The 22,044-nt window shown below is 35.1% G+C and overlaps 2 protein-coding genes across 2 annotated transcripts; both read right to left on the bottom strand.

Moving 5' to 3' along the window:
- Positions 1-6,205: 6,205 nt before the first annotated feature.
- Positions 6,206-9,878, bottom strand: LOC132047291 (thermospermine synthase ACAULIS5-like). The gene is made up of 10 exons (XM_059438297.1): positions 9,432-9,878; positions 8,500-8,566; positions 8,244-8,338; positions 8,018-8,120; positions 7,779-7,867; positions 7,516-7,672; positions 7,273-7,348; positions 7,099-7,157; positions 6,856-6,992; positions 6,206-6,602 (listed from the first exon to the last, which is right to left on the bottom strand). The coding sequence occupies exons 1-10, from the start codon at positions 9,569-9,571 to the stop codon at positions 6,524-6,526; spliced, it is 1,002 nt and encodes a 333-aa protein (XP_059294280.1). The 5' UTR covers positions 9,572-9,878; the 3' UTR covers positions 6,206-6,523.
- Positions 9,879-14,749: 4,871 nt separating this feature from the next.
- On the bottom strand, positions 14,750-16,803 carry LOC132062018 (uncharacterized). Its single transcript, XM_059454678.1, has 3 exons — positions 16,410-16,803; positions 14,971-15,548; positions 14,750-14,881 (listed from the first exon to the last, which is right to left on the bottom strand). Exons 1-3 carry the CDS (start codon positions 16,801-16,803, stop codon positions 14,750-14,752), a joined length of 1,104 nt encoding a protein of 367 aa, XP_059310661.1.
- Between the last annotated feature and the right edge of the window lie 5,241 nt (positions 16,804-22,044).

Here is a 22,044-nt window from a genome sequence, read left to right as displayed (position 1 = left end):
TCTTTGGCACGAATCTAACTAGAACATGAACATGAGCGTTCCATAGCAAATTCACTCCATTCCTATGCTATGTATTTCAAATCTTAATGCCTCAATTACTTGATTGATTCTTGGCATATTATCATGTTTATCATCGTTAAGTTATTTCTTTGGATTCGAGACGAATTCCATAATTTATTCGGAGGTCACCGACCTTATGTCACTCAGACTGAGTAGTGGCTTTTATTGGGCTCTCATGCATGCTATTTACATTATGTATATGTACATATGATATTTATGGATCGGGCCGTACGTTCCTCGGCACTAACATATGATATTTGTGGATCGGGTCGTACGTTCCTCGACACTAACATATAATATATTTATGGATCGGGCCGTAAGTTCCTCGGCACTAACATGTGATATATATGGATCGGACCGTACGTTCCTCGACACTAACATTTATGGATCGGGTTGCACGTTCCGCAACACTAACACTTATATATATATATATATATATGTGTGTGTGTGTGTGTGTGTGTGTGTGTGTGTGTGTGTGTGTGTGTGTGTGTGCGCGCGCGCGCGCGCGTACGTACTTACATATGATTTTTAAGATTCATGCATTACATATTGTACGTTCTCATATGACATGTTACCTCTACTCTCTTTATATTTCGGTCCTACTTATGTTATTGCTTCCAGCCTTACATACTCAATACTTTTACTCGTACTGACGTAGCCTTGCACGGGACACTGCATTTCGTGTTGTAGGCTCTGACAGAGTTATTGGAGAGCAACCGTAGTAGGACTCCCAGCTTTTACGGTGTCGGCTTAAGTGCCACTACTCCGGACTTGCTATCTTTTGGTACTTTTTCTTTAGTGTAATACGTGTTCATATGTACACTCTTAGAGCTCATAGACATTGTGGGTTATGTAAATTACGTATGGTCATGTTGGCCTTGTTTCGGTCTGTGATACTTTCCTGCTAGCCTTGTCGGCTTTACGATACTCGGGATGTTGTAGCGACCTTGTCGGTTCGCATATGTATATATGTGTTGGATTATCGTATATTTCTATGTTGGGCCTTTTCTGCGTGCAGGTATTCCTTGAGTTTTGGCTTAGAATGTTCAAAGTAACTATTAAGTCAGGTGGGTCCCGGTCTACGGGTCGGAGCCCGTCATACTCCTCGTCGGGGTGTGAGAATCAGTGTGACAGAAAGATTAAGTGTCTTTGAATAGATAACGGCTTGGAGTTTTGCAATGAAAAGTTTGACAATTTCTGCAAGATTTATGGTGTATTGAGATATAGAATTGTTAGGCATACATCACAACAGAATGGAGTAGTTGAAACGATGAACCACACTCTTCTTGAGAAAGCACGATCTATGCTCTTTAATGCCAAGTTGCCTAAGAAGTTACGGCGGAAGCAGTAAATACTGCTTGTTATGTTTTTAATCGTTCTCCAGCATCGGCGATTGACTTCAAAACTCCAAATGAGGTATGGTCAGGTAAAACGTCTGATTACTTGTACTTAAGAATCTTTGGATGTCCCGCATGTTATCATATAAGTGATGGAAAACTAAAACCTAGAGCTCGAAAAGGTTTATTTATGTGATATGCTGAAGGGGTAAAATGATATAGATTAGATCCTCTTAAATTTGTAATCAATAGAGATATTACTTTTGATGAGGCCTTTATGCTTGATCCTGAAAAGACTTCTATTGAGTTTGCAGGACAAAAAGTTCTTACAATAGAAATGGCGAAGGAAATTGTGAAACTCACCGAGCAGGAGGATCAAGTGACTCAGGTGGAGTCAGATAATGAAAAAGCTCACACAGTAGTACCTAAAGGTGAACAAGCCTAATCCAAAATATTATCCTCAGCCTTAGCAAGCTAATCTTGTGGCCTATGCATTAGCTACTGCCGAGGAGGAAATAAAGGATCTGGAACCCTCAAGCTATACAAAAGCTACTATGTGTGGTGAAGCTGATCAATGGCATTTAGCCATGACCAAAGAGACGAGTGTCTGCACAAGAACCAGACATGGGATTTGGTTAGTCTACCAAAGGGGAAAAGAACTGTTGGTTGCAAATGGGTCTTCAGAAAAAAAGATGGCATTCCGGGTGTAGAAGATGCTAGATACAAAACGAGATTAGTTGCTAAGGGCTTTTGTCAGAAGGAGGGAATCGACTACAATGAGATTTTCTCACCAGTCGTGAAGCATAGCTCAATTCGTTTGTTACTAGCTTTGGTTGCCCATTATGACGTGAAGCTTTATCTACTTGATGTCAAGAATGCATTCTTACATAGTGAACTTGAAGAGGTGATCTTCATGAATCAGCCCGAGGGTTTCCTTATTGAAGGAAAAGAAGACCAGGTTTGTCAATTGAAGAAATCTTTGTATGGTTTGAAACAGTTACCACGATAGTGGTACAAGAGATTTTATGCGTTCATGATTACTAAAGGTTTCTCGAGAAATGCATTTGATAGCTGCGTGTATCACATGACGGTATCTGGTAATTCAAATATTTATTTACTATTATATGTTGATGATATGCTTATTGCTGCTAATAGTATGACAGGGATAAATGATTTGAAGAAACTGCTAAGTAAGGAGTTTGACATGAAAGATTTAGGTGAAGCTAATAAAATCCTGGGAATGGAGATTCACAGGAAGAACGGTGAGGTACATCTCTCATAGAAAAAGTATATTGAGAAGGTAGTTCAGAGGTATGGAATGAATAAATGTAAACCCGTTACTTTATCGTTAGCACAACATTTCAGACTTTCTTCTTTGATGGCACCGCAATCAAAGGAAAAGGTGGAGTACATGTCAAAAGTTCCTTATTGTAGTGCAGTTGGTAGCATTATGTATGTTATGGTTTGTACTCGGCCAGATATTGCTCAAGCAGTGAGTGTGGTAAGTCGATTCATGTCTAAACCGGGTAAGAAACATTGGGAAGCAATTAAGTGGATATTGAAATATCTTAAAGGTTCTTCGAATGTTGGTCTAACTTTTTGTAGGATGAGAAATGAAGGCTTCTCGGTCCTAGGTTATGTGGATTCTGATTTTGCAGGTGATCTTGATAAAAAGAGATCAACAACGGGCTATATCTTTACTCTAACAAGTAGTGCCGTAAGTTGGAAGGCAACTCTCCAGTCTATAGTTGCTTTGTCCACAATAGAAGCTGAATATATGGCAGCAGGAGAAGCAGTAAAGGAGGCTATATGGTTGAAAGGTTTGGTGTCAGAATTGAGTAGGTTTCACATGAACCAACTCTAAAATGTGATAGCCAGAGTGCTATTCACTTGATAAAAAATCAGAGATTTCGTGATCTCACCAAACACATTGATATTAGATTCCATTTTATTCGTGATGTTGTTGAACAAGGCACAATTAAGGTCTTGAAGGTTGGCGCAAAGGACAACGCAGCGGATATGTTGACCAAGGTGGTTCCTCTTGTCAAGTTCAGTCATTGTATGAATTTGGCAGGAGTTCGCATCAACTAATGCATCAGGATGGACAACGGCAGGGAAAGGTAGAGCTACTAGTATGTACAAGGTTTCGGTTAGTGTATCTTGTTTCCTACACGGAGTTAGCTCACGTAGGCTTAGAGACATTGCACTGAATGACGTTCATATGGAAGCTCGAAATTCATCTCAAGGTGAAGATTGTGAAGTTGAGAAGATATTCAAGCCAATTCCTACTCAAAAGCGGAAAGAAATAAAAGGAAACTTTTTTCTTTGTTGGTTTTTGAGTGTTATTAAGATTTAGATCCTTTCTAGCAAAGGATTAGACCTAATAGTATAAATACATGCTAGCTAGGATTTATTAAGTAGGATAGTACATAGAACCTAAGAGTATTCAATCTTGTAACTTACTTTCTCCCTTGATATTAATAAAAGTGCCGGCCATTCTCCGTGGACTAGGATCACATCGATCCGAATCACATTAATTATTGTATTTTTATCGTTTCCGTGCTAACACTTCTAAGTAACCAAAAAGTTCAAATTGGTCTAATTCCGTCGTATAGAAAAAATTTCCGCATTCAAAACCGACGTTAGGCCTGAATATTCTTTCTGCCACGCATATGAACTGTCTAGTGGATAATTCATAGCACATAAGAACTAGACGACTCTTTCGTGTCCATTTAAGCTTGGCAAAAAACGCTTTCAATCGGCATATTTTTACATACATCAGGTGTTCAAACGTTCACACTTTTACTTGAAGTAAATAAAAATTTAACAAGCTAAAGGGCTATATTCTGCCAATTTTTTATTTACTTATTATTTATATCATTGAAGTGCCCCATACTTTAATTTCGGAATCATTTTAGCGAAAGTGAAATCTAAATGCGAGTATCTTTTTCTTGTTTTACCATAAATCCTTTAACATGTTTCATTCAGCTTTTGTCTTTCACGCTAAAATCAAACCAATTAGAAATATCATCATCAATTATATGAATGAGGTGGTTGAATTGGATGTGTATAATAAAGTTATTGATGCTGATGGATGAAAACACCATAAGTTATTAGTACTAATTGAGAAGACTGATTTGGCGTCTTATTTATAAGTTGACGGTAGAAGCAGAGTCCACCACAGCACGCATAATTGAGTATGGCACAGCACATGAACACAAACAAATGGAACAATCAATCATAATCTTCACAAGTCACAACTCATAACCAATGAACCAAAGAGGGAATATTAAAGTGTACATTCCATGATTTCAAAGAGTATGTTTCCTTTGCATTTATTGTAGTAGTTAGGATATTTTGAAGATACTTCCTCCATTTCATTTCAATTCTTTCATAGTTTTCTAACAACAAGTGTTTTGAAATAATTAATTTTTAGTAACGTGACATTTGAAATGAAACGGAGGAAATAACAAAATTTTCATTAAGAATGATCATTAAGCATGTCACAATGTAGCATGTCCTCAACAAGTGTCTATACTTTGGGTTGCTCTACATGGGAGGTTGAGGACCAAAGATTTGTTACACAAACAGGGCCTAACAGTGAGCACTACATGTGTATTATGTAATGCTTGTGACGAAACAGCTGGACACTTATTCTTTGATTGTGTGTATATGTCAAGGAGGTTTGGCATCAGATTCTGGTGTGGATGAAATGGAGGAAAACCATAGAGGATTGGGACCAAGAATGGCAATGGGTGGTGTAGAAATCTAAGGGTAGAAATGCTAAAAGTTGTCTACTCAAAGCTGGATTTGCTGCTATGGTGTATGACATATGGACTGAAAGGAACGAGAGAGTATTCCAGAACAGGAGCAGAAGCACAACAGTTCTTTTGCATTCATTGAAGACTAACCTCTGCATTCGAGGTCAAATAGAGCTATGACTGAGTACTTGAGTAATTTGTAGTAACTTAGTTTTTTTGGTTACTAGGAGCTAAGGATCACTAGTAGTTAGGTGAGTAGGTCTTTGATGTAATCTCTGAGAGGGGTGCAGTTGGTTACGTGCCCCTAGGTTTGTATTTCTTATTTGGTGATCAATGAAAATCATTCTAATTGCCATTTTTTTTAATCTAAACTAAACTCACTCTAAATTTAATGACGTGAAAAATTGAATATGGCTATATTTTTTTTTTAGTGAGAATCGAACCCAGACCTAATATATGGAAATTTTCCACCAATATCACTAAACGACATATAGGCCTGGCTGGTGATCCCACTAGCTAGACCTAATTTAATTAGTGAGATTATGTACTCCATTATTTTGTATCTGAGAAATGACACATACATCACTAATTTATTTGGAGATGTTTTGCTAGCTTTGCTTTGCGTGACCACAAGCATAGCTACCCAAATGGTAGCTTTATCAATCACCACTTGAGGATCAGTTTGGATTTTTGCATGTCAGCATAGCCTCTTCTAATATTTTTGGCCCATCTCTATTTGGCTCTGGAGAAGCTTAATGGAATAGGGCCTAACACTTATTTGTACATTTCAAGTAATAACCGCAAAAGGAAGAAACAAGGGTGGAGTTAGCTTTAAACTACGATTAAACCTTTGGGGCATTAAAAAGTACATTCAATATATATAAATTAATCTATCTAGAACTTAATAAACAAAAAGGATTGTAATTTCAAACCCATATATAAATTAAAACAAGTCCATAAATTAAGTAGATACATAAATTTTGTAATGCGATTAAACCTTTGGGCCATTAATTCAAAAGATTGGAGTACTAATTAGTAGACTCAAAATTAAAAGATAATATTCGATATTACTAAACCATATTGCAATTCATAAACAACAAGAAAGATCCATAAGCCATAACTCCTCTTTCATTTAGAGTAACTACATGGCACCCCCCATCCTCCACCACTTCCAACGAAAAAAGAACAAACAAGTAAGGAACCTCCTAGATAAGTTTGACTTGAAACCATAAGGAGAAAGCAAAAGAAATAAAATAAAAAAGTAGAATTTTTTCCAACTTGGAAGTCTTTTTTTTTTTTTTTTTTCCTTTTTGTTAATGTGCTATAATCATGGAGCTCCCGTTTCAACTTCTATTCCATCATGTCTCATACTTGATTGTGTCTTCCATGTCCGTAAATGAATCTTGCATTCCCTTCTGTGTAAACATGAGTCTCATTGTTCAATCTGCCATTGTTCAAAGATTCGTCTTAGTAACAATCATCGAGAAAGTCGCAAAAAGAACTAATAAAAGAAGTAATTTTAAGTTGTATACACCTATATGACGAGTTACATGTTGTTGTTGTAGGAGTAAGTTAAGTTAAAATAATAGTGTAAAAAATCAATGCACAAACAAAAACTTTAAAGTAATTAAATTGTCATGAATGTATAACAATTGAAGTATTAAACAAATAACTAATAAATTGGACATGTTCCTTACGATTTTCGAACAGCTTTACTCAATGTAGAGGCTGAAGTGAATGTTTTGCCATCAAGATATCTATTCTCTCCCTTGATCCTCTGCTTGATTCTCTGGTCTAATTCATCAACACTTGTAACAAATGGAGTATCTGATGCCTATATCATTTAATTTTACATATAATTTGATTAGCCCTATACTAGACAAATTATGATGAAAATTTGGTAGGAAATTTTGAACTTTTTTTGAAAAGTAATGATATACCATCACCCATCCCCAAGTGTCAGCATAGGAAGGAATATGAGCTGAATATGGCACCACATCTGTAAGACAAAATAATTACCAAATCTTATCATTTGAGATATCAAGTTTTCAAGAATGAATTATTACAATGCTATTAACAGAAAATTGAATTTATTTTTCAGTCAAGGAACTTACATTTGAAAACTTGTTTCAGAGTATTGAAAATGCAGGAAAAGACTTCTGTGTGGCTGAAAATTCCTGCTGGTCCTGCCTGTTAAGTGTTCACAATATTTAAGTATCAATTAGTATTATTGAGTACTAAACAAATTTTTGGGGTTCTATTTTTGCAGTAACACCACATATATGTATGCTAATTAACGATACTTGAAAAAATTACTTTTCGACGAAATTTAAGACAGGAGCATGATCATAATATACCTGAGTGACAAAGATGCCACCTTGATTAAGTTTAGGTTTAACAATGAATTCATAATAGGATTTTGTATAAAGTTGGTAACATGGTCCTCCTTCAATAGGATCAGCTAAATCTCCTACAATAATATCGTAATGCTCCTCCCTCCTTTCCAGCTCAGCCCTGCAAAGACACAACATTTTTGTTAATCAAGATTCATTAGTTATCACCAAAAAAAATGAAAATGTAAGGGCAAATTCAACAAGTTCATAAGGTTAGGGGATTGAACCTGGCATCATTGATGATAAGCTCAAGTCTAGGATCAGAGAAAGCTTCTTTGTTAACCTCCAAGTATGACTTGCAAAAATCCACCACCTCCTGCAACAAATTTTAGACTTTAAGTATTATTTATTATGAATAAACATATGTACACATAATCAAATATAATTGGAACTTCACCTTTAATCAACTTAGGTGTAAGGGAAAAAAAGAGGAAAAATAAAAGGGAATAATACATAACAGACTTACCTCATCAATGTCACACATTACAACTTTGTCCACTGTCTTGTGCCTTAATAATTCTCTGGCAGTTGAACCTTCACCTCCTCCCATAATGAATATGTTTCTAGGACTGAAATTTGCAGTGCATATAGTTTTGTAAATTATCAAATGCTGAAGAACTTTATGTTAATACAGAGTCATAATGATTAATAAAAATGAGCATTAATTAGTGGGGAGTTAAGAAAAGCTATACTTGGAATGATGAAGCAGAGGTGGATGGACAAGACATTCATGGTAGATAAATTCATCTATCTCTGCACTTTGAAGCTTCCCATCGATGACTAAAGCCTGTTTATAAGTCAAAATATTCTTTTTAATACTCTGAAATAGAAAATAACAAGTTAATCAAATGATATGACAGTTTTTTTCTTCCTTTTTCCCCCTTTTCTGTTTTTGATGACTTTTTTCTTGCAATCTTTTTCGATAACGGAAAATAATGTACTAATTACCTTTCCAAAGGGCTTTGTATCCAAGAGTTGAATGTCTTGATATTGAGTAGCACCAGTGTGCAAAATGCTGCACAAAAGAAAAGATATCACAAGATCAAAACACTTTTAATTTTCTCTGTCTCAATTGATATGACACATTTTCCTTTTTAGTGTATTTGAAAGAAAAAAAAGGTTATAATTTTATATTTAAAATTTTCATTTTATTCTTAATGAGAATAATATATAATGACAAAATAAATGAAGCTTGTTTCAGACCATGAACTTTATAGTATTTAGTCAAATAATATTATATAAATTAAAATTAACAACTCAATGTCCAAAAAGTAATATCCTAGTTCGGCATACAGAACGAATTATACATTGCCTCGACCTACTAAAAGTTAAAAAGAGAGCTTTTCGGAAAAGGAAGAATAATTTCCATATATTCAGCAGTTAAATATCCACGAACTAAAAAAGATATCTAGAGGTGTTTTCCCAATAAGTTAAAAAAAAAAAAAAAAAAGGGCAATTTCCAGGATTGTCCTTCGCTGGGGTGTTCTTTAATTTTTACCCCTCAAAACGATGGTCTTTAAATTTTGTCCTTGAAGCAGAATTTTTGCCTGTGCCCATGCAAATTCTGCCTTGCAATTTTTTTTTTCTGAGTTAGGGTTCGAACCCACAACTTCGGGGTGTTAGGCGAAGGGCAAAACTTAAAGACCACCAATTTGAAGGACAAAAATTAAAGATGACCCCAAATGAAGGGCAATCCGCGCAATAAAAAGAAAAAAAAAATTCAATTCCCTCTGTTCCAATTTAAAATAAGAATTTTAAGTTAAATTTTACTTTAAGGGAGTAATTCATAATAATTTTAATATCGTAACCTGAAAAATATTAAATTGCACTAGCAGTATAGTACGTATTAAATCCTACTATTATTAGTATCAAGAAGTTACCTATTGAGAGCAAAGCACCATCTCAAGTCATTATCAATCTCTTCTTCATACCAACAACTCTTTCTTGGACCTCCAACTGCATTGTTCAAGCCATTATTCCCATTGCTAAATCCATTAGAGCAATCTGATATTTCACCCATTTTTTTTAAACACTTGAAAATTGAAGGATAGAAGAGAAAAGGAGACAAATAAGAAAGTTAAGGATGAAAAAAAATGGAAGGGTAAGAGGAGATTATAAAGAGCAAAAAGAAGAGGACAGAGTATCATCGTAATCATTTAGGTTGAGTTGGGATAACTATTGAAGTAAGGTTGCATAAAATCCTCATGGATTTTCGAGACACAGATTCCAAAAAAGAAAAAAAAAATCTAATGGAATATGGACAAAATGAAAGAACATTGTAAGTGAGAATTCTGAGGTTGATTTCCTCGCGTGCGTCCTCTAGGTTGCCAAATGGATTACAGTAAGTGGATGCATATTTAGAATAAAATAATAGTCCACTACTTTTCCTTTGTTATGGGGCTCTAGTTAATTCTTGGTCTGTATTAATAACTTTGTAACTAATGTGAAGAAAAAGAAAGAGAGAAAAAAAAAAAAGTGAAGCACAAACCATGATAAAGCATACGTGAGATGCTTCATGTTGCGTGTATGAAAATTATACGTCTTGATGTGACTATATTAATAAAGGCGGGAAAAACAAGTGAAGCACAAACCATGATAAAGCATACGTGAGATGCTTCATGTTGCGTGTATTGAAAACTATACGTCTTGATGTGACTATATTAATAAAGGCGGGTTCAAGCTTTAAATTTAATGAGTTAAATTTTCCATTGTACTATTAAAATCATATTCAGATTTAATATTCGTTAAGATTTTGGTAAATTCAGTACTCGTGTTAAAACTCCTGGTTCAGATGAATCCATAGCAAAGAGGCTGTATTCGCCTCCGTATACTAATGCGACTATTAATGGTAGCTTATATGTCTAAACGTAAATATATTTTGTTGCTACTGGGAAAAAGTATAACGCTATCGAATTAACAAAAGATGTGTAATAATGATATGTTGGAGCAGTGATGCAACGATAAGATATAAAACATGATGGTAGAAAAATGATTATCTAAGCTAGCTCAGCATAAGCGAGTAATTGAACGACTAATTTGTACGTCACATATCTTATGGTATCACTTTCGTGAGAAGAATATACTAATCGATAAAAGCTTATATAATGTAATTAACAAAACTTGTACTAACAAATTTTGGCGAGACGAAGACATGATGATGTCAAAGCACTAACAAACAAAACAACCAAAGAAGAAAAGGATAAAAGAAGATGATTGAACACATAGGTGTAGTGGCGACAAATACCGAAAATTAGGGTTTATTTAATTTTATTATCTCAAAAATTTAAGTGAAACAAATTACTTTCAGAAAACCTGTGCAAAAAAATCTTGGCGTGCCGTGAGAAACATCATTCATATTTGTTCAGTTGCTCAAAAGATGATAAATGGCGTGCTAAGCCAGACGCAGTCATCATCACCATCACTCCTTCACCAAAACCTAATCCAAACTCCTCTTCCAACAAACAACTAATAGCAATTTAAAAAATATTTACGAAACCAAATCACTTATAGAATTAGTATACGTAGATCTCTATGATAAGCATTAATGAATATTAGTAATTAATTTGCTATCATCCCGGGCGCTGCTAGAATATAGCTCGTGGGTTCGACCGAACCTAGGAACTTTAGTCCAAAGTCCGGCGGAGCCACATGGGTGCAACTTGCAAGGGTGTTCGGATCCTTCGGAGAAAAATTACACTGTACATACAAGGTTAAATTATTTTTTATGTACATATAGTAGATGTTGAGTCCCCTTTGCTTCTTTATATGTTTACTTCTCATATTCCGAAGCCCCTTAGTGAATATCCTGGTTCCGACACTGGTCCAAACCTTGTGTTTTTCTTAAGAAATTCATTGAAAAATAAATTATTAATTTAAAACCCAGTAACTTAAAAGAACTAGAATCACGAACCCATACGCTTCAAATCCTAGCTTCGCCTTTGACTATCATAAGTGAAACCATGCTGAGAGTTAAAAAAAAAAAAAAAAAAAAAAAAACACAATCAATGAATATAAAGAAAAAGAAGTGAAGAAATAATATTTCAAATCCATGATTCAATGGAAATCTTACTATATCTAGTACTAATATATGCATGCGAGAAGTTTTTAGATATGCCATCATGCATTTACATTTACACTAATCATAGAGGCACAACAGATATTTCCTGTCACCTAAAGACCAATGTTACAACCTAATTCAAGAAAAGGGAAAAAGAAAAAAGAAAGATTAGTTAGTCAGATCAGAACTTTAGCTTTCAACTCACTATTCACTTTTACTATTCTGAACACTTTCCTACAAACTGAATATAAACTTGTATTCAAACATTTATAGTTAATACATCATGTTCTACTAAAAGTGAAAAGCTCCTATCTTCAAAGTTAGATTATCATTTTACCCTTACACTAAATTAAAATGTAATAAATAAAACATCTAATTATATATTAAATAGCAATATTTAATTTAATAGTAATATACAAAAACATAAAAACAGTTATACTAAATATTGTTCAGTCATAACTCATACTAATAATTGTTGGGATTGAAATAACAGGGCGTCATGCGGAAGTTAACAATTGCAAACCTTGAATGACGATGAATCATACGACAAAGAAAACTATATTAAGACGCATAATACTTTGATATTATTTGGTCAATTGACTTACATAAAAAACCAATATAAAAGAAAGCATGAAACTATTGAGAGAAATCTCCCTTAAATAAGACTGTTTAAACAGCTACATTGTGGATACTATTGTGTTCATGTGAGAGACGGATCTTCAATTTAAAGAAGTCCGAAACTTTTCCTCCAAGAAAGGATTATTCAAATATGGAAGAGATCTTTTCCACCAAGGAAACCTCCTTCAAGCAACCTTTTTGAAATAAAACACAATTATGGTAGAATATAAACAAGGTAGGAAATTCAGGTCAAACCCTAACAAATCTCCCCTTGGCCTGAATTTTCTGGCAAAATAATCTTGATTCTCCATCTTCATATAATCTTCATCACTGCTGCTTGTCATTGTTAAAAGTAGGTATGGTAGAAAATTTGAGCCTTGTGCTTTAAAAGTAAGCACAGGTTGAAATTGGAGCTCATGCGTTAAAAGTGAACATGGGTTGAAATTGGCCCAAGCATTTAAAGTAAGCAAGGGTTGAAAATTTGAGCTCATACGTTAAAAATAAGCATGAATTGAAAATTAGAGCTCATGCATTAAAGTAAGCATGAGATAAAATTATTTTTGTTTTAAAAATATGCAGCGCATAGGATTGTTGAAAATATGATTGAAACTTGTCTCCACATGCAGTACTCCAGATATCTTTTTTTTTTTTAAAACAAAAATCTTCATTATCGTCGAGTTGGTTGCAACTTGAATTGATCCACCTTGAACCTGTCTTCAACCTCATTGAACCATTGGCTCTGATACCACTTGTTGGGATCGAAATAACAGGGCATCATGCGGAAGCTGACAATTGCAAACCTTGAACGACGATAAATCAGACGACAAAGAAAACTATACTAAGACGCATAATACATTAATATTATTTGGTCAATTGACCTACATAAAAAACTAATATAAAAGAAAACATAAAACTATTAAGAGAAATCTCCCTTAAACAAGACTGTTTAAAGGGCTACATTGTGGATACTATTGTGTTTATGTGGGAGACGAATCTTCAATTTAAAGAAGCCCGAAACTTTTCCTCCAAGACAGGATTATTCAAATATGGAAGAGATCTTTTCCACCAAGGAAACCTTTTCCTTCAAGAAACCTTTTTACAATTATGGTAGAATCTAAATAAGGTAGAAAATTCAGGGCAAATCCTAACAATAATGACTAAGAGTCGGTTCCTTTTCCAAATACTTCATCCATGTTCATGGAATTAATGGCCTATTTTTAATTTCCAGCCAAATCCAATGAATGCTGCAAGAGTTTTTCAATAAAATTTGGAAACCAAAATGTCCCACATCCCTTGGTTATCCAATCAACCAAGGTAAAACTACTTAGGACCTATAACTAACCAAGTTTCTTTCTACGAAGAATTTTATTTTTTAAAATTATTCTCCTTAATCTCAAATCATATCATACACTATTCTAAAAGTGGGAAGCTTCTTAGTTGAAAGTTGAATTACGATTGAACGATTAATTACTCTAATCCCTCAATAATTTCCTACACGTTCTCCCCCAATCTAAATACAAATTCTGTAACTTTTTGTACCAAATAGTAAATGATAAATAAGCAATTCAATGCGAATTCACCACATATTAACCAATAACCAATTTAGTATGATCTAATGAGAATTTAAAGAGTTGTAAAAGAAATAAGTTCTAATGTATACCCTATTCATCTAATCTATATCTGAGTGGTCTTTCCTTCATTTATTTATTCATTGATGCATTAAAGAAGAAATCTCATAAGTCAAAAACTTATGCCTCCTCATGTTATTTATATTCTAGGCCTACCCACAACTCTTGTGCTTTATATGTTCGTTTATGTGCCAGATTCTCAATTGTAGTTGAAAATAGTATTGTTCTATTTCTTGTAGTTAATATTCTTTGACGGTTGTTTAAACAATATTTGTCTGCTTAACGTTTTTCGGACGTTGTTCTTTGTTGTAGTAATAAGAATTTAGTCAAGGATACATTATTGCGGCCAGACATGTATGAACAGAGATGGGTTCCTCTTAATCTGTCAAGATCTGACCTGGATCTAGAGTTTAATGGAAAAATAGAAATCGAATTGACAACTTTTTGGGGCAATTTTCTTTATATAACTGAAATAGAATGCAATTACAAGATAAAAACTAGCAGAATTAAACTAAGCTATTCTAAGATAGAATCATTTCCATAGCCTTCGTGAATCTGCAGAGTTAGTAAGGAAAGAATTAGGAGAAGAGAAGAAAGAGATAGGAAGAGAGAGAGAGAGAAGAGAAAGAACAGAATGGAGTGAGGAAGAAAGAGAATAGTACCGGTATAATCATGCTCCTCTTCTCTCTCTTCTGTGTATATATAACTAACTAGGCCACGTGGCATAATCTCCACCCTTGCTGCTCATTAATAATGTTTTAATCTGAGCCGTCCCTTTTAAATGTTAGTTACTCTTCCTCCCCTTGTATTAAACATTGAACCCGGCTGGCAACACCTATTTACTAATAATTATTGAGATCATAACATTCCCTTCCTCTTCAAACCATCCTTGACCTCAAGGATGAGAATCAAAATTTGGAAACTTGGACTTAAGAAATTGATAGTCTTCCCACGTGGCATCTTCAGGAGGCAAATTAGACCACTGAACACCTTGACCATTGCTACATTGTTCTTTTTGACCATTTGCCTTTGGAGAATGGAAACTGGTTAAACTAAAAACTGCCCTTCATCATTTGTGATAGGCAAAACAATCTGCACTACTACCTTGCTACCCACCTTTCTCTTGAGTAAGGAGACATGAAAAACAGGATGCACCTTAGAATTGGAGGGCAAATCTAGCTTGTAAGCCACCCTGCCAACCCTGGCTGGCACAGGATAAGGCCCATAGTACTTAGAGCTCAGTTTCAGGTTCTTTCTCAAAGCAATAGAAGTTTGCCTGTAAGGTTGTAATGTCAAATATACCATATCTCCAACTTGGAATTCCCTGTCAGTTCTCTTTTTGTCAGCATAGTGTTTCATCCTCTCTTGAGCCTTACTTAAGTTGTCTTTCAACAACTGTTGCATCTGTTGCCTTCTCATAATGGTGTCCTCAGCAGCTTGAACTAGAGTTTCTAGCAAGGGTCCCAGTGACAAATGTGGTGGAGAATATCCATAAAGATCTTCAAAGGGGGTACATTGTAAACTAGTATGGAAGTTGGTGTTATACCACCACTCAGCAGCATTGAGCCAGTGTTTCCAATTAGTTGGTCTGTTAGAAGTCATACACCTAAGGTAATTCTCTAAACATTTGTTGACCCTCTCAGTTTGACCATCACTTTGAGGGTGATAAGCTGAGCTATAATGTAGTTGAGTACCTACAAGTTTAGACAAAGATTACTAGAAATTGCTACGAAATATTTTGTCTCTGTTAGTGATAATAGATTCAGGAGTACCATGAAGGCAATAGACTCTCTTCCAAAACACCTTTGCTACTGTAGCAGCAGTAAAAGGATGAGAAAGAGCTATAAAATGTGCATATATACTTGGTCAGTCTGTCAACTACCACTAATATGACATATTTGTTTCTAGATTTTGGTAACCCTTCAATGAAGTCCATACTAATGTGACTCCAGGCTTGATTAGGAATAGGAAGGGGTTGTAGTAGCAATGGTTAAGCTACATTTTCATCTTTACTTCTGAGACACACATCACAAGTACGCTACAAACTCAATAACCATTTGCTTCATGCCAGGCCAATAGAACAGTTGTGACAATCTTTTCAAGGTACCTAGCTAACCAGAATAACCCCCCATTGGAGACTCATGAAAGGTAATGATCAGTTGTTGTCTAAGTGCACCTGTTTCCCCTATATACACCTTTCCCTTCCTCTTAAGAATTTTAGAAGAAAGATGCCATACGCTAGGCCCTTGTAAGTCAACTGCTAGTTGTGTAATCAACTCTAAAGCTTGGGAATCTCTATCATAACTGGTTAATACCTCCTGTATCCAAGAGGGTATTGAAGTACTGATAACTAATAGCTATCCCACAACAGGTTCAATAATAGTGTCACACCCTTCAGTCTGCCTTGAAAGAGCATCAACAACTCTATTCTCAGCTTCTTTTTTGTATTGCACCTCATAATCCAGACCAAGCAGCTTGGTCAATACCTTTTGTTGTATTGATGAAGTTACTTTTTGTTCTAGCAAGTACTTCAAGCTATGATGGTCAATCCTGACCACAAAATGTTTGAACTGCAAGTAATGCCATGTATTCTTTCTCATATGTGGACTTTCCCCTATGTTTTGGTGCCAACACCTTGCTAAAGTAAGCAACTGGTTTTCCCCTTGCATTAAAACAAAGACCAATCCCATTATTGCTAGCATCAGTTTCTATAATAAACTCTTTTGAATAATCAGGTAATATCCATACAGGGGTGGAGGACATAACAGTTTTGAGTGCTGTAAATGCTTTATCAGCTTCCTCATTCCACTTGAATGAGTCCTTATTTAAAAGATCAGTAAAAGGTCTACTTATGGATCCATAGTTAGCAACATATTTCCTATAGTATCCAGTCAGGCCTAGAAATCCTCTAAGGGCCCTAGGTGAGTTTGGTTTAGGCCAGTCAACCATGGCCTGGATCTTATAGGGGTCAGTAGATACACCCTCAGCTGTGATTATATCACCTAGATACTCTACTTGGGTTGACCAAAAGAACACTTAGACTTCTTGGCAAACAATGAGTGTTTTCTTAGCAATTCCAATACTGCAGTTAAATGCTGAACATGTTTTTCCACTGATATGCTGTAGATAAGTATATCATCAAAGAAAATCGACATAAATTTCCTTAGAAAGGGTTGGAAAACTTGATGCATGAGTGCTTGAAAGGTTGCGGGTGCATTTGTTAAGCCAAAAGGCATGACCCTGAACTCATAGTGGCCCATATGAGTTCTGAATGCTGTCTTGAACATCCTTTAACTTCATTTTGATTTGATGGTAACCAGCTCTTAAGTTAATCTTGGAAAATATCACAGACCCATGCAGTTCATCTAACAAGTCATCCACTATAGGAATTGGATACTTGTCTTTCACAGTTATGTCATTCAACCCCTGTAGTCTACGCAGAACCTCCATGTCCCATCCTTCTTCTTGACAAGAAGAGCTGGTTAGGAAAATGGATTGACTCTGTTGAATGATGCCATTGTTGATCATTTCCTTGACCTGTTTCTCCAACTCATTCTTTTGGTAGAAGTTGTATCTATATGGTCTCAAACTTGCGGCAAGCACCAGTTTGACACACACATGGTGTGGTCTAAGGTCCTTATTGGTGGTAATGATTTAGGCTCAGCAAACACATCAGTATATTGATCCAAGACCTCATGCAATGCTTCATCTATTTCACCCTGGTTCATGGTAGCTAGTGAGCTCATCATAAACAAGTGAGCTGTCAGTGCTTGTCCCTTCTTTAAGACCTTGCTCATGGTCTTGCTTGAGATCATATTCAGCTTCCCTTCTTTTGGAATGCCATGTAATACTATCTTATTACCTCTTCTACCAATAGTGACATAATTCCTCTCATGATCAAATTTGGTAGGATTGTGTTTCTTCATCCAGTCATTACCTAGGACTATGTCACAAACTCCTAGTGTTATGATGAGCAAATCTTCCTGGAAAGATCTGCCCTGCATCTTGCAATGAGAGGTCTACATCACATAATTCCCATCAGCTACAGTTACTCTCACTGGGGCACAATAACTAGTATGGTAACCAATTTCTATGACAATGTTGGAGTCAATGAAACTGGGAGTACTGCCAGAATCAATAAGTAATGCCAAACTCCTATTCTTAATAACTAATGCCAAGCTCCTATTCTTAGTAGATCTACTGACTGAGATGGTGTTTACCCCTTGATTACTACCAGTTAATGCACTCATACACATAGCCTCTTGCACCACTTGTTCTTCATCTACTTCAATTACCAAATCAGCATAGGAGGGATCCTTTATCTCAGTTGCACCATCAGGACTTGACTCCGCTTCACCTAGTATATCGTTCAGCTGCTTCTTTTTGCACTGGTGTCCTGGTGTGTACTTCTCACCACATCTGAAGCATAATTTATTGGTCCTCCTATATTTATACATTTTAGGGCTTAGTCTGAATGCATTGGGTTTAGCTTGTGTTGTTGCTAGTACTCTAGTGTTAGTATGAGTCCTTAACATTTTAGTAGCTCTAAGACTAGCCTCAGTCCTTCTTTGTGCAGCTTCAATTGCTTGTTCCTGTACCCTAGCCTGTTCCACTGCAAACTTAAGAGTGGTAGGCTTGAACAACTTAACACCAAACCTGACTTCCTCCTTTAATGCCCCTATGAAGCTAGATACAAAATGTGCTTCATCAAGTTGAGGATTCCTAATCAACATTTGAGCCTTCTTACCCTCAAATATTCCCAAAAATTCATCCACAGTACCAGTTTGGCTCAGCTTGTTAAAATCTTCCACTATATCATCCAACATAATATCACTAAATCTACTAATTAATTCCTCTTTAAACTCATTCCAGTTAAGTTCACGCTTACTCAATACTAGAGAGTGATACCAAACTTCAGCTAACTCATTCAAGTATAAAGTAGCTGCTTCTACTTTTTGGTTGTCCTGGGTTCTATATAAATAGAAATATCTCTCACACTTACGGATCCATACCTTAGGCTCATGACCTTCAAAACTAGGCAATTCCCATTTAGGAGGAGGAGTTTGAATGGCTTGATTTCTGTTGTTCCTAGCTTCTGGATTTGGCCTTGCTTCCTGAACTGGGGCAGGTAAAATCCCATCACCTTGTCGATTTTCACCTTGATTTTGATTGGGTATTCTTTCCAAAGTAGTTAATCGATCAATAATCAACTCCAAAGCTCCTTGAATTCCTGTTTGAGTGTTTTTAGCCTCTTGCTGGTTGGACAGGATATGATCTCATTCAGCAGCTCCTCATGTCTAAAAATCTTTTCTTCCATCGTTCTCATTTCTGCCATGGTCAACAACAGGTCGCAAAATCGAGGCTCTGATACTAATTGTCAAGATCCGACCTGGATCTAGAGTTTAATGGAAAAATAGAAATTGAATTGACAACTTTTTTGGGGCAATTTTCTTTATATAACTGAAATGGAATGCGATTACAAGATAAAAACTAGCAGAATTACACTAAGCTAATCTAAGATAGAATCATTTCCATAGCCTTCGTGAATCTGCAGAGTTAGAAAGGAAAGAATTAGGAGAAGAGAAGAAAGAGATAGGAAGAGAGAGAGAGAAAAGAGAAAGAACAGAATGGAGTGAGGAAGAAAGAGAATAAGACCAAAGATAATCATGCTCCTCTTCTCTATCTTCTGTGTATACATAACTAACTAGGCCACGTGGCATAATCTCCACCCTTGCTGCTCATTAATAATGTTTTAATCTGAGCCGTCCCTTTTAAATGTTAGTAACTCTTCCTCCCCTTGTATTCAACATCAAACCCGGCTGGCAACACCTATTTACTAATAATTATTGAGATCATGACCTAATCTTATAGTAAGCTTCAAGAAAGTGAGTTAGTTGGAATCAAATTTGTCTTTCCGTCAATATAATATATTATTTTATATTTTTGTTTATGCTATTTCATGATTTATTTTTTCCCTTATATTTGGTAACTCATAGTATTGATACAACTCTTGGTTGACACTATTCATCAGATATCTTACGGATAAGCAATATGATGCTAAATTTGTGTATACTTCAATTCTATTTTATAGTAACTCCTTAAGTTTTTCAACTACATATTTATGCAGTGCAAACATTGGTAGTTTTAGACAACAGATTTTATAAACTAGTATAAAATTAACTGGTGGAAATACTTAGTTAAAGATATAGGTAAAAAGATGTTTTGAGTAGTCTAATTATTACCAAGGAAAATATTATTTTTCACTTATGATCAGTATTAACTTCTATTCAAACTAATATAGCTGATTTAGCATTATCTTACCAACAGATCAATACTTTTACTTTTACTATTTCGAACCCTTCTCTGCGAACTTAATAGTAAATTGTATTCAAATATGTTATGGTTAATTAATAACTGTACAGGTCAAACTAGGTCTTGCTAATTTAATTAGGATGATGGGAATACTTAGTAATTAAAGGTATACGTAAAAAAGTTGTTTTGAGTAGTGTAATTATTATCAAGGAAACATATTGTTTTCACTCGTTTAATTATGTTGAGAGTTCTAATATTTTCGTGAAACATCAATTACTTATCCAACCTCTTTGTCACCATTTTTTGATACTTAAGGGACCCTTAAAAATGATTCAAAACTTTGACGTCGCTCTGGCGTCAGCATGGTTTTTTCCTTTCCTTCTCTTTGTCGCCAATTTTCTGTTGGGCAAAAAGGAATATTTTGCTTCCTTTTCTACCTTAGCTTTTGGGGATCAAAGAGGGGAAAATGCACATCATTCTGGTACTAATATTTAAGTTATGTCTTAAATATATATGTCTTAAATATATATATATATATAACTCCTTGTATGCATTTCAGAACAACTTCAAATATGTGGTGCTTAAAGTTAATTTTGACAAAATTTAACTTCAGACAAATTCATATGAATGAAGTTTAGTCTTTTTCTACCTTGTCTGAACTTCACCCACATGTGCATGGTTGAAGTTCAATCATTTTTGTCCGATATCAGTTATTTTTGCCTAAAGTTAGGTACTTTTTGAATTTTCGCCTGCCTTCAGTCATTTTTGCCTAAAGTTTAGGCACGCATGAAGTTCAACCATTTTAATTTTTGCCTGAACTTCAAAGTCTTTTTGTATGAACTTCAGCCTTATGAAATTTCAGATACCACATATCTGAAGTTGTACCGCTCAAAGTGAGTAAATTTATAACAATTTTAAAAAATTGAATACATGTTAATAGCGGTGTCGAAATAAAGTGCCCGTCAAATTTGAACGATCAAAGAAGTTGTTGTTGCTTCCAACTTATTTAATTCATATCTCGTCCTTGTTTACATAGATAAAAATAAATACTAGTTTCTCTATTAATTTAATTTTTGCTCCCTCCTGAGTTGCTTGCAGAAGTACATATTTCACGGGTTGTTGGAATTTGGATAGTTTAAATGATTATAATTTAGAGTGATCAACAGTGTTACCAATTAGGTTTTCATGTCTATTGTGCTTTTGCAAAATTTAATAACAGTCAATATCGTCTCACAAACCAAAAAGGAGAACAATCAAACTGTCTTTTTCCATTGCTGTTTGAGTTTATAATTTTTGTCTCCTTATCTTTTTCACTTGAGGCCAAATATAATCCTAAACTATAAAGTAATGGATAAATTACCCGATGTAGCGGTTCGGCCCCCTTATTGCTCTTTATAGCGGTAATTTTTTTTAATTTTTAAAAACAAAACATAGCGACATTATGTATTTTTATAGCAGATATACAAGATACATGTATCTATGTGTATCTAAAAACCCTAGCAGTGAGCACCCTCTCAATAGAGACGGCATCTTCAGGCGTATGACATATATACAACATATATTTTTAGGCGTTGGTCCCCCATACATTTTACATACCCTTCACACACAATTGGCCTGCACATACAGTTTGAAAACACATACATTGGATCCAGTTGGTCACACATACAGTTGATGTCTTCACGTACATATACGTACATCCAGCTTCTGCTTTGAAAACACATACATGCACATACAGTTAAAATCAGCTATTGTATTCGTGCCATTTCAGTTTGGATTAGATATTGCATATGTGCGGATGCAATGTATTTTGCTACATTTTGAAAGAAAAATGCTACTACTTTTTGGAAAAAAGAATCAAAATCTCGATATATTTTGCAA

Source organism: Lycium ferocissimum, chromosome 1 (assembly GCF_029784015.1).
Source record: "Lycium ferocissimum isolate CSIRO_LF1 chromosome 1, AGI_CSIRO_Lferr_CH_V1, whole genome shotgun sequence".
NCBI lineage: Eukaryota > Viridiplantae > Streptophyta > Magnoliopsida > Solanales > Solanaceae > Lycium > Lycium ferocissimum.
This window is presented reverse-complemented; position numbering and strand designations above follow the sequence as displayed.

Excerpts from the sequence above, each read along its gene's own strand:
- LOC132047291 (XM_059438297.1), bottom strand. The coding sequence starts at position 9,571 with ATGGGTGAAATATCAGATTGCTCTAATGGATTTAGCAATGGGAATAAT. Across the intron at positions 8,339-8,499 it reads ATACAAAGCCCTTTGGAAAG|GCTTTAGTCATCGATGGGAA; the intron begins GTAATTAGTACA and ends ACTTATAAACAG. Across the intron at positions 6,993-7,098 it reads ACACTTGGGGATGGGTGATG|GCATCAGATACTCCATTTGT; the intron begins GTATATCATTAC and ends TAAATGATATAG.
- LOC132062018 (XM_059454678.1), bottom strand. The coding sequence starts at position 16,803 with ATGGTTGACTGGCCTAAACCAAACTCACCTAGGGCCCTTAGAGGATTT. Across the intron at positions 15,549-16,409 it reads TGCAGTTCAAACATTTTGTG|GTACTCAACTACATTATAGC; the intron begins GTCAGGATTGAC and ends CTAAACTTGTAG. Across the intron at positions 14,882-14,970 it reads TCTCCTTACTCAAGAGAAAG|GCAAATGGTCAAAAAGAACA; the intron begins GTGGGTAGCAAG and ends CATTCTCCAAAG.